We start from the raw sequence: 12,995 nt of genomic DNA on the forward strand, positions 1-12,995 counted from the left end.
GCGTTTAAAGGGGTAATCTTGCGGGGTGGTCTCATTTAAAGTAATGTAATCGTTTGGTTTTAGCCAGGTTTCTGTCAAACACAGCATATCTAGGTTATTATCTGAAATCATATCATTAACAATGAGTGCTTTTGAAGTAAGCGATCGAATATTCAGTAACCCAAGCTTTAGCATTTGCTCATCTGTATTATAGCTGTTTTTTTATTTGTTGGACATCAATTAAATTTTTAACCTTAGATGGGTTTAAACGTTTTTTGGATTTCCAAATTCGGGGAACAGACACAGTCTCTATATGATGATAGCTAGGTGAAAGAGGCTCTATGTGATGGGATTTATCTGACCTTGGTGACGCGAAGCTGCTAGCAGACGGTCGGTTTAGCCAGTCTGTCTGCTTCCTGACCTGAGGCCCAGATTGTCATGTTTGAGCATGTTTAAGACTATGTGCCATATTACTAGAGAGAAGAGCAGCACCATCCCAGGAGGGATGAATACCATCTCTTTTTAACATGACTATGCTGAGTCATGCTCTCCTGGATACCCCGTCTCTGAGATCCGGGCCGAGTGGTTCACTGTCAGCTGCCTTACATAAAGGCAAGTGTCCAGAGGCTCTGTCTTCGGACAGACAGGAAGTTGGCTAGGCTGAAGTGTCCAATGCAAATGACGCCAGGTCAGGCCTTCCTGGTGGCATTTCGGGTGAGTATGTTCCCCTGAATAGTGATTGGCTGGGGCTCCTTCGGGTTCCCTAGCCATATAACCTAGAAGGGACCCCTTCTAATTTGAAGCTGTGGTGTTAGGCCCTTGAGCAGGCCCTTTATTAAACAATGTTTATGGTGGTTTTCCTGTGGAACGTATAGCTTGGGGTATGACCTTAGGGAATGCTGTCACTGTCATCCCAGTGCGACCTGAGGGTGAGTGGTTCTGTCATTTCATTTGAATTTGCTGGTTTTTTAATAGCTTCATACATTCTGATATCCTGGACATTTGTGTACCCCAGAACTGCTCATTTGACGTCTCCCTGAATTGTATCATCGGCTCATTAGAGGCTCCAAGTGTTTCGGACAACGGAGACACGCAAAATGTACAGTGCTACCAAGACTGAGACTTAGAGTGTCATGTCGTTATAAAAATTGGAAAATGATCTAACAGATGGAGGAAGAAATAAGTGGAGGAAGGTGTGGCTCAGTCTGGTGTCTGGTTTTCTCCCTGTAGGCAGATTCTGGGCATCGTCACGTTGTTCTCTACAAACAGTTCTCTACAAACAGTTGAAACAGGTAGGTACACACACACAAACACACACACCCCTTTCTGTCATTCTGTACATGCAGCAGAAGGTTCAAGAAAAAGTATTCACACAATAAACAGCCTACAGAAAATTCTTATAAGTTAAGTGCATGTTGTTCTGGTGTTTTTTGTTTGTTTGTTTGTTTTATTTCCCCTCTGGCTCTAAATGAGGGTTGGATGTAATTATATGATTGTCTATAATTAAGACTGAAGGGTGAAGAAGAAAATAATAGCTGAATAAATAATGTGTTAATTGTACGTCAATTAAATATCAGTACACCGAGTGTTACTTAATAACCAGTAATGACAAGTAATGTGATCTCTCAATAGTTAACTTGTCTGTCTTTCTGTAGGTGCGCCTAACTGATAACCTGGGCAAACTCTCACGTATCCTGGAGACGGACCATTTTGCCCTTGTGAACGTACAGATTCAGTGTAAGTCAAGTTTTGGAAATCTTTGTTCCACCTCTTTCCTAAACAATCTGGATTCTTTCCATTTTTAGTCATGAACATTTCAAATGTTTGGGGGTTTTGTATATATATTTTATATGTATATATATTTTTTATTTCAGTTTATATTTATTTTACTTCAAGTAAAGAATGGTTATTTTTTAGAATGGTTTTAATTACCGATAATAATCCAGGACCCTGTGCAGATGAAGTACAGTAAATGCAGGATGTGATGTCATTGCAGTGGATGGTGTCCGCAGTCTGAATTGCAGTTCCTGTCTTACAGACATGAGTAATGGATCCCCCAAGATGAGGCAGATGGTGTTTGGGGTCGTGACAGCCATTGACCTGCTGAACTACGTGGCCACATGTGAGAGGAGGGAACGCTCGCTGTCCGAGTGCTCTCTGTCTGAAGAACAGTGAATGATCAAGAGTGTGGGAACACAATGGTGGAGCGTTATTCTCTCTCTTAATTCAATTCAATTTCAATTCAAATGAGGTTTATTGGCATGACTTGTACAGTATATCCAAAGAATTTACCATTACATGAGCAATGAACAAAATAATGATTTTAAAGTACATAAAGAAAATATTAATGAATCAATCAATCAATAAATAAATACATTAATACATTTTTTATAAACAAGAAAATCTCTCTCTCTCTCTCTTTCCGTGTGTGCTCATGCATTTAGTGAGTGAGGAGCATGGATGGAGATTGTGACGGCGGTGTAAGGTATGAGTGTTTGAAAACTCTTTCTACCCTTTTCTATCTTTAGTAATTTGTGTAATTGTGTTATTAGTTTTATATATATATATATATATATATATATATATATATATATATATATATATAATATTAGCGAGAGAAAGGTGATTATTTTGAGGGAGTTTTCACTCCCAGTCTGCGTACTGAGAGTATGGTAGCTCCAGGTGCAAAGAGTTTGGAGTTTATAACAAGGCGTCATGGTGTGAAAATCGATGTTACTGCAAATATAGAGGAGTGTAGATTAACGGTGAGTGCAGTAATCGGTAATGAGAATGTTTTATCAGCGTCGCGAATGAACAATGCGATTGTTCTGTTTGTTAAGACGATCGAACTGGTGAACTTGTTAGTAGAGAGTGGTGTAGAGATTGGTGGTATTTTTACCTCAATGTGTTACCTCTTTCTAGGCCTTCAAAGAGTAACAGTATTAACCCTTTCATGCATGAATTATGATAACCTCAGTCAGGATTTTTTTCCTATGTGTTTTTATTGCTCTTAGGGCATGAAAAACAAGAATTGATTTTTATTTAATTTTTTTACAAATTTTTCAAAGAGATCTTCAGATGTCCACTTGAGTGGACAGCATGCGGTTATGGTTTAAACTTAATGTAGTGAAGTTGTGTGATGTCAGTACAATTTGGTAGGTGGCCAATGAGCATTCGCCCATTGGGGCATATAAACCGTTCATTCATGCCTCCTGGGGTGTGTCATGGTTGAAAGCCCGCCCCTTCCTGTCGCAACTATGGATTGAGTGTGCCGTTGGGTGGCTGAGGGTTTGTGCGCGTGGGTGGCTGCTTACTCCCAGTACGGTGTGCCTTCAGGGCTTCCATCGGTGTGGCATTGCAGCTTAACTGATCGGAACACCACCTGTTGCAATCAACAAGGCTGTTACATGATTCTCTTACGGTATATGTTGAAGTGTAACGATCGTATTCTCTGATCTTCACGGATGCTAAAGTGGGTTAAGTGAGCAGTCGCATTAAACAGCGCGCGCGCTCTCTCTCTCCGCCACTCGCTCTTTAAAGCCACGCTGCTGCTTTCTACACACCATTACATTTAAGTCAAACATGTTTATGCGGGCTTGAAAGATTATTTTTTTTGTTATTTGATTCTGAGTGATTGTGTTTGCTTGGAATTATTTTTAGGTGTAATGTTATTACTGTTAACGCTGTATTTGGTGTAAGTTTCTGCCGCGGTCACAGTAGATCTGTTTGTTTCTCTTGAATGTGAATGTGTTTTTTTCTTTAATGTGAATGTGAGTGTTTAGAGTATTTATATTTTGGGATGCATTGTAAATTGTTTATTTTCTTGTTGGTTTCCGTCATGTTAGAGTCAACAAATTGACTTTGAATGTTTCTGTTTTCTTTGTTTATTTAAATTTAGTTTGATTATTTATTTTTCTTTTTTTCTTTAGGAGCTGAGGACTTCCAGGAGCGGGCTGGTTGTCGGTTTCACCGCAGGTTTTGCTTCACTAAGAGTGTTATTGCAGTTTCATTGCCGTGTCACTACCATTGGTTATTTGCAGTGAATTTGGTGGGTGTACGTTGGGTTGGCGTGCTTCTTATGGTAGACCTGCTGCCAGCACACTAGCCTGCTCCTGACCGGAAGCCTCAGCCCCTGTGAAAGTTTATTGTGAATCTTGTGATGGTTTATTGTGAATCTTGTGATGGTTTATTGTGAATCTTGTGAGGGTTTATTGTGAATCTTGTGAGGGTTTATTGTGAACCTTGAAGGTTTAATTTTGTCGCTTTGTCCAATTCAATCATGACCCATGTGAACTACTGATTTTAAATTATTGATCAACTTTTAGCTTTAAATAAACATTTTTGCACGGAAGCCCATGCCTCTTGCCTTTTCTAGGTGGAACGTATTTGTGTGCTTTATTTGGGTTGTTTTCCCCGTTAACCTGGGGTGGCGTAGTCGCTAAAATTGAGCCACTTGCTACATGTGGCGTAGTCGGCAGGGTCCACAGGATTTTTTGGCAGAGGCGTGGGACCGTATAGTAGTTTGTTTTGTAATTGTGTTTTTTTTCTTTTTTTTTTTCTCTTTTGTAGGAATAAAGCAGCAGCGTGTGCTCTGGAGACGGTAGTTTCTGGTTTGACTCCCTTCGGTGACGTCCCTTGGGGTTGGGTATAAAATATATATATTTTATAATAATGGAGGGAGAATTACAGGAACTTAAAGAGCTGGTGGCTCAACTTCGAGCTGATAACGAGAGATTGCGACGGGAGGGGGCGTCTGAGTTGCAGGGGGCTAGTGTTGCTGGACCTAGCACCTCTGCCACAGGCCTTTCCTCCATACCTCCACCATTGACTGGTACTAGGAGGTGCCCAAGTTAGTGCATATAGCCGTCAAGGCAGAGAACTTGTGTATCACTCGTTTCTCGTTGTATAGCCGTTATGGCAAGAGCACTTGTAACCAGTGTTTCTCGTTGTATAGCCGTTATGGCAAGAGCACTTGTAATCAGTGTTTCTTATTATGTAGCCGTCAAGGCAGAGAACTTGTGTATCACTCGTTTCTCGTTGTATAGCCGTTATGGCAAGAGCACTTGTAATCAGTGTTTCTTATTATGTAGCCGTCAAGGCAGAGAACTTGTGTATCACTCGTTTCTCGTTGTATAGCCGTTATGGCAAGAGCACTTGTAACCAGTGTTTCTCGTTGTATAGCCGTTATGGCAAGAGCACTTGTAATCAGTGTTTCTTATTATGTAGCCGTCAAGGCAGAGAACTTGTGTATCACTCGTTTCTCGTGGTATAGCCGTTATGGCAAGAGCACTTGTAACCAGTGTTTTTCGTTGTATAGCCGTTATGGCAAGAGCACTTGTAATCAGTGTTTCTCATTATGTAGCCGTCAAGGCAGAGAACTTGTGTATCACTCGTTTCTCGTTGTATAGCCGTTATGGCAAGAGCACTCGTAATCAGTGTTTCTTATTATGTAGCCGTCAAGGCAGAGAACTTGTATCACTCGTTTCTCGTTGTATAGCCGTTATGGCAAGAGCACTCGTAATCAGTGTTTCTCATTATGTAGCCGTCAAGGCAGAGAACTTGTGTATCTCGTTGTAGAGCCGTCATGGCAATAGCACTTGTAACCAGTGTTTCTTATTGTGTAGCCGTCAAGGCAGAGAACTTGTGTATCACTCGTTTCTCGGTGTGCAGCCGTCATGGCAGAGAACTTGTGTGCCACTTGTTTCTTGGTATGAGTGTCAGTTAGTCTGAATGATTTGAGTATGATGACGCCGATCCATTGTTCTCTGTATTCTCAGATTTTAGGTGCGGTGAAGCATATCCATTGCCTTTTTGTAAATGATTTTAAGTGTTGTCGCTATGGTGGTTTGTTTAATTTTGTCTCTACCTACTTTAGGCCCTGGAGTTGAGTGGCAAGGGTTTGCTTATCGTCGGGGCGACGACACAAAAGTAAGGGGTAGAATGTAGTGAAGTTGTGTGATGTCAGTACAATTTGGTAGGTGGCCAATGAGCATTCGCCCATTGGGGCATATAAACCGTTCATTCATGCCTCCTGGGGTGTGTCATGGTTGAAAGCCCGCCCCTTCCTGTCGCAACTATGGATTGAGTGTGCCGTTGGGTGGCTGAGGGTTTGTGCGCGTGGGTGGCTGCTTACTCCCAGTACGGTGTGCCTTCAGGGCTTCCATCGGTGTGGCATTGCAGCTTAACTGATCGGAACACCACCTGTTGCAATCAACAAGGCTGTTACATGATTCTCTTACGGTATATGTTGAAGTGTAACGATCGTATTCTCTGATCTTCACGGATGCTAAAGTGGGTTAAGTGAGCAGTCGCATTAAACAGCGCGCGCGCTCTCTCTCTCCGCCACTCGCTCTTTAAAGCCACGCTGCTGCTTTCTACACACCATTACATTTAAGTCAAACATGTTTATGCGGGCTTGAAAGATTATTTTTTTTGTTATTTGATTCTGAGTGATTGTGTTTGCTTGGAATTATTTTTAGGTGTAATGTTATTACTGTTAACGCTGTATTTGGTGTAAGTTTCTGCCGCGGTCACAGTAGATCTGTTTGTTTCTCTTGAATGTGAATGTGTTTTTTTCTTTAATGTGAATGTGAGTGTTTAGAGTATTTATATTTTGGGATGCATTGTAAATTGTTTATTTTCTTGTTGGTTTCCGTCATGTTAGAGTCAACAAATTGACTTTGAATGTTTCTGTTTTCTTTGTTTATTTAAATTTAGTTTGATTATTTATTTTTCTTTTTTTCTTTAGGAGCTGAGGACTTCCAGGAGCGGGCTGGTTGTCGGTTTCACCGCAGGTTTTGCTTCACTAAGAGTGTTATTGCAGTTTCATTGCCGTGTCACTACCATTGGTTATTTGCAGTGAATTTGGTGGGTGTACGTTGGGTTGGCGTGCTTCTTATGGTAGACCTGCTGCCAGCACACTAGCCTGCTCCTGACCGGAAGCCTCAGCCCCTGTGAAAGTTTATTGTGAATCTTGTGATGGTTTATTGTGAATCTTGTGATGGTTTATTGTGAATCTTGTGAGGGTTTATTGTGAATCTTGTGAGGGTTTATTGTGAACCTTGAAGGTTTAATTTTGTCGCTTTGTCCAATTCAATCATGACCCATGTGAACTACTGATTTTAAATTATTGATCAACTTTTAGCTTTAAATAAACATTTTTGCACGGAAGCCCATGCCTCTTGCCTTTTCTAGGTGGAACGTATTTGTGTGCTTTATTTGGGTTGTTTTCCCCGTTAACCTGGGGTGGCGTAGTCGCTAAAATTGAGCCACTTGCTACATTAAGATATACTATATTAAATATAAGACAATAATCAAACAGATAAAGTATGTGAATTTAACAAACTAATCAATACAATTATATCAAATCATGTGAAAACTATCAAATATATACAAAAAATATAAATGCAAAATATTGCAAAGGCTTCATACAAGTTGCACTTCGCGTTTCTTTGATATCAGAACATGAGGACGTGATTCCATCAGAATTTTCTACAGTCTGTCAAGGTACAACTGTGGAAACCACTCAGGTGCTCCCTCCAGTGCACCAGAGTATGGAGATTTACCCGTATTAGCTGATAATTCTGATTATGTTCAAGATGGACATGCACATTTCTATCATAGCCCTCCTCTGAGAAAACCTAGCGATACGTTTTTTCAATCTCATCTGAAATGATCAGTGTTGGGGGGTAATGCATTACAAGTAACATGCATAACGCATTCAGATTACTTTTTTGATGTTACAAGTAAAGTAATGTGTTACATGTAACATGCATTACCTAATCAGATTACTTTTTGATCTAACAAGTAATTAACTACAAGTAATATGCATTACCTAATAAGATTACTTTTTGATGTAACGAGTAAAGAAACGCATTACAAGTAACATGCATTACGTAATCAGATTACTTTTTGATGTTATGAGTAAGGAAACACATTACAAGTAACATGCATTACGAAATCAGATTACTTTTTGATGTTATGAGTAAGGAAACACATTACAAGTGTCATACATTATGTAATCACATGACTTTTTTCAATGTCAATGAAAATTACATTCTAATAATACAAGTACATTTATTTACAGTAAAAAAAGTCACTGCAGATTAAGTTTTTAAGTTTTAAATTTCAAAAACAATATTCACATTATAATTATGAATTGTAGCTGAAATATAGCAATTGATGCATGACGTCCACTACAGTGGACATGTGATTAATCAGAGTTTTCTCTCAATATAAAATCAAAACTTGGACAATTTTACTGTGATATGACTCATTAGATATTGCTTGATGCTGCAATATTTTTTTTTACCTACAAGAGTCTCATAGGATAGAAGGAATGGGTGGATATTCCGGAGCAACTTGGCATGTCTGACTGACCCTTTTAATAGCTGTCCACTGTAGTGACCACTATGCGTGAAAGGGTTAATGTGCCATCGTTTATTAAGAACGAGGTTCTAGTTGGAATGCTCTCTAGGTATGAAAAACTGGTCTCTTCAATAAAGATGATTCCAATTAGAAGTCCTCTTTGTTGAAATGTGTTCTCCTTCAGGCATTATGTATAAATGGTTCTGATAGACAACATAGAGGAACTTGATATGAATCTTAATTTTCGTCATGAGGAATATATCTATGCCACAACAAATACAAGCTTTGGTTGCTGTGAAAATGGACACCTTATTTGTGGATGGGTGCTGCCTTGAAGTATGGAAGGCTTAGGATTGGACAGGATTTTGGTTGGACCCTCAAAGATTAAAACTGTGTGATTATCCAGATTTTTATCGTAACCTGTTCAAAGTCTTGTCTTTAAGACAAATAGGGAAAGTAATACAGTACTTACCTGTTCTGGCTACCACAGGAGCCATTGGTCATTGGCACACGATTGGACTTATCACGTGAGATGTCTTTTGCCATACTGGAAAGGACTTTGCGTAATGCCAAGTTGACAACAATCGGTCATCTCCATTAAATAGCAGGATCTGCTTTTAAAAATGTGATTGTGATAGCTGAGCAGTTTGGAATTAAATCATACCGCATAGTGGCAAAAGCATTCGAAAAAGGGAGATCAACCGTTACTGGTGAAGAAACCGAATTGTTGGATCAGTACTCGAAGGGGTACACACACACCCCTTTCTGTCATTCTGTACATGCAGCAGAAGGTTCAAGAAAAAGTATTCACACAATAAACAGCCTACAGAAAATTCTTATAAGTGCATGTTGTTCTGGTGTTTTTTGTTTGTTTGTTTGTTTAATTTAATTTAATTTAATTTAATTTCCCCTCTGGCTCTAAATGAGGGTTGGATGTAATTATATGATTGTCTATAATTAAGACTGAAGGGTGAAGAAGAAAATAATAGCTGAATAAATCATGTGTTAATTGTACGTCAATTAAATATCAGTACACCGAGTGTTACTTAATAACCAGTAATGACAAGTAATGTGATCTCTCAATAGTTAACTTGTCTGTCTTTCTGTAGGTGCGCCTAACTGATAACCTGGGCAAACTCTCACGTATCCTGGAGACGGACCATTTTGCCCTTGTGAACGTACAGATTCAGTGTAAGTCAAGTTTTGGAAATCTTTGTTCCACCTCTTTCCTAAACAATCTGGATTCTTTCCATTTTTAGTCATGAACATTTCAAATGTTTGGGGGTTTTGTATATATATTTTACATGTATATATATTTTTTATTTCAGTTTATATTTATTTTACTTCAAGTAAAGAAAATTGTTATTTTTTAGAATGGTTTTAATTACCGATAATAACCCAGGACCCTGTGCAGATGAAGTACAGTAAATGCAGGATGTGATGTCATTGCAGTGGATGGTGTCCGCAGTCTGAATTGCAGTTCCTGTCTTACAGACATGAGTAATGGATCCCCCAAGATGAGGCAGATGGTGTTTGGGGTCGTGACAGCCATTGACCTGCTGAACTACGTGGCCACATGTGAGAGGAGGGAACGCTCGCTGTCCGAGTGCTCTCTGTCTGAAGAACAGTGAATGATCAAGAGTGTGGGAACACAATGGTGGAGCGTTATTCTCTCTCTTAATTCAATTCAATTTCAATTCAAATGAGGTTTATTGGCATGACTTGTACAGTATATCCAAAGCATTTACCATTACATGAGCAATGAACAAAATAATGATTTTAAAGTACATAAAGAAAATATTAATGAATCAATCAATCAATAAATAAATACATTAATACATTTTTTATAAACAAGAAAATCTCTCTCTCTCTCTCTTTCCGTGTGTGCGCATGCATTGAGTGAGTGAGGAGCATGGATGGAGATTGTGACGGCGGTGTAAGGTATGAGTGTTTGAAAACTCTTTCTACCCTTTTCTATCTTTAGTAATTTGTGTAATTGTGTTATTAGTTACATATATATATATATATATATATATATATATATATATATATACATATATACATATATATAATATTAGTGAGAGAAAGGTGATTATTTTGGGGGAGTTTTCACTCCCAGTCTGCGTACTGAGAGTATGGTAGCTCCAGATGCAAAGAGTTTGGAGTTTATAACAAGGCGTCATGGTGTGAAAATCGATGTTACTGCAAATATAGAGGAGTGTAGATTAACGGTGAGTGCAGTAATCGGTAATGAGAATGTTTTATCAGCGTCGCGAATGAACAATGCGATTGTTCTGTTTGTTAAGACGATCGAACTGGTGAACTTGTTAGTAGAGAGTGGTGTAGAGATTAGTGGTATTTTTACCTCAATGTGTTACCTCTTTCTAGGCCTTCAAAGAGTAACAGTATTAATGTGCCATCATTTATTAAGAACGAGGTTCTAGTTGGAATGCTCTCTAGGTATGAAAAACTGGTCTCTTCAATAAAGATGATTCCAATTAGAAGTCCTCTTTGTTGAAATGTGTTCTCCTTCAGGCATTATGTATAAATGGTTCTGATAGACAACATAGAGGAACTTGATATGAATCTTAATTTTCGTCATGAGGAATATATCTATGCCACAACAAATACAAGCTTTGGTTGCTGTGAAAATGGACACCTTATTTGTGGATGGGTGCTGCCTTGAAGTATGGAAGGCTTAGGATTGGACAGGATTTTGGTTGGACCCTCAAAGATTAAAACTGTGTGATTATCCAGATTTTTATCGTAACCTGTTCAAAGTCTTGTCTTTAAGACAAATAGGGAAAGTAATACAGTACTTACCTGTTCTGGCTACCACAGGAGCCATTGGTCATTGGCACACGATTGGACTTATCACATGAGATGTCTTTTGCCATACCGGAAAGGACTTTGCGTAATGCCAAGTTGACAACAATCGGTCATCTCCATTAAATAGCAGGATCTGCTTTTAAAAATGTGATTGTGATAGCTGAGCAGTTTGGAATTAAATCATACCGCATAGTGGCAAAAGCATTCGAAAAAGGGAGATCAACCGTTACTGGTGAAGAAACCGAATTGTTGGATCAGTACTCGAAGGGGTACACACACACCCCTTTCTGTCATTCTGTACATGCAGCAGAAGGTTCAAGAAAAAGTATTCACACAATAAACAGCCTACAGAAAATTCTTATAAGTGCATGTTGTTCTGGTGTTTTTTGTTTGTTTGTTTGTTTGTTTAATTTAATTTAATTTAATTTCCCCTCTGGCTCTAAATGAGGGTTGGATGTAATTATATGATTGTCTATAATTAAGACTGAAGGGTGAAGAAGAAAATAATAGCTGAATAAATAATGTGTTAATTGTACGTCAATTAAATATCAGTACACCGAGTGTTACTTAATAACCAGTAATGACAAGTAATGTGATCTCTCAATAGTTAACTTGTCTGTCTTTCTGTAGGTGCGCCTAACTGATAACCTGGGCAAACTCTCACGTATCCTGGAGACGGACCATTTTGCCCTTGTGAACGTACAGATTCAGTGTAAGTCAAGTTTTGGAAATCTTTGTTCCACCTCTTTCCTAAACAATCTGGATTCTTTCCATTTTTAGTCATGAACATTTCAAATGTTTGGGGGTTTTGTATATATATTTTATATGTATATATATTTTTTATTTCAGTTTATATTTATTTTACTTCAAGTAAAGAAAATTGTTATTTTTTAGAATGGTTTTAATTACCGATAATAACCCAGGACCCTGTGCAGATGAAGTACAGTAAATGCAGGATGTGATGTCATTGCAGTGGATGGTGTCCGCAGTCTGAATTGCAGTTCCTGTCTTACAGACATGAGTAATGGATCCCCCAAGATGAGGCAGATGGTGTTTGGGGTCGTGACAGCCATTGACCTGCTGAACTACGTGGCCACATGTGAGAGGAGGGAACGCTCGCTGTCCGAGTGCTCTCTGTCTGAAGAACAGTGAATGATCAAGAGTGTGGGAACACAATGGTGGAGCGTTATTCTCTCTCTTAATTCAATTCAATTTCAATTCAAATGAGGTTTATTGGCATGACTTGTACAGTATATCCAAAGCATTTACCATTACATGAGCAATGAACAAAATAATGATTTTAAAGTACATAAAGAAAATATTAATGAATCAATCAATCAATAAATAAATACATTAATACATTTTTTATAAACAAGAAAATCTCTCTCTCTCTCTCTTTCCGTGTGTGCGCATGCATTGAGTGAGTGAGGAGCATGGATGGAGATTGTGACGGCGGTGTAAGGTATGAGTGTTTGAAAACTCTTTCTACCCTTTTCTATCTTTAGTAATTTGTATAATTGTGTTATTAGTTATATATATATATATATATATATATATATATATATATATATATATATATATATAATATTAGTGAGAGAAAGGTGATTATTTTGGGGGAGTTTTCACTCCCAGTCTGCGTACTGAGAGTATGGTAGCTCCAGGTGCAAAGAGTTTGGAGTTTATAACAAGGCGTCATGGTGTGAAAATCGATGTAATGAGAATGTTTTATCAGCGTCGCGAATGAACAATGCGATTGTTCTGTTTGTTAAGACGATTGAACTGGTGAACTTGTTAGTAGAGAGTGGTGTAGAGATTGGTGG

General features: G+C 38.6%; 1 protein-coding gene across 1 annotated transcript; it reads left to right on the forward strand.

The window, feature by feature from the left end:
* Nucleotides 1-862: 862 nt before the first annotated feature.
* LOC311087848 (cystathionine beta-synthase-like) lies at nucleotides 863-12,475 on the forward strand (the record flags this gene model as incomplete). The annotated part of the gene is made up of 10 exons (XM_084121318.1): nucleotides 863-908; nucleotides 1,147-1,271; nucleotides 1,635-1,716; nucleotides 2,018-2,180; nucleotides 2,424-2,464; nucleotides 9,456-9,537; nucleotides 9,841-10,003; nucleotides 10,247-10,287; nucleotides 11,806-11,887; nucleotides 12,191-12,475. The coding sequence occupies 4 exons, from the start codon at nucleotides 863-865 to the stop codon at nucleotides 2,152-2,154; spliced, it is 390 nt and encodes a 129-aa protein (XP_083977444.1). The 3' UTR covers nucleotides 2,155-2,180; nucleotides 2,424-2,464; nucleotides 9,456-9,537; nucleotides 9,841-10,003; nucleotides 10,247-10,287; nucleotides 11,806-11,887; nucleotides 12,191-12,475.
* Nucleotides 12,476-12,995: the final 520 nt, after the last annotated feature.

This window comes from Abramis brama (genome assembly GCF_963993115.1).
Source record: "Abramis brama genome assembly, chromosome: 8".
NCBI classification, from domain to species: Eukaryota; Metazoa; Chordata; class Actinopteri; order Cypriniformes; family Leuciscidae; genus Abramis; species Abramis brama.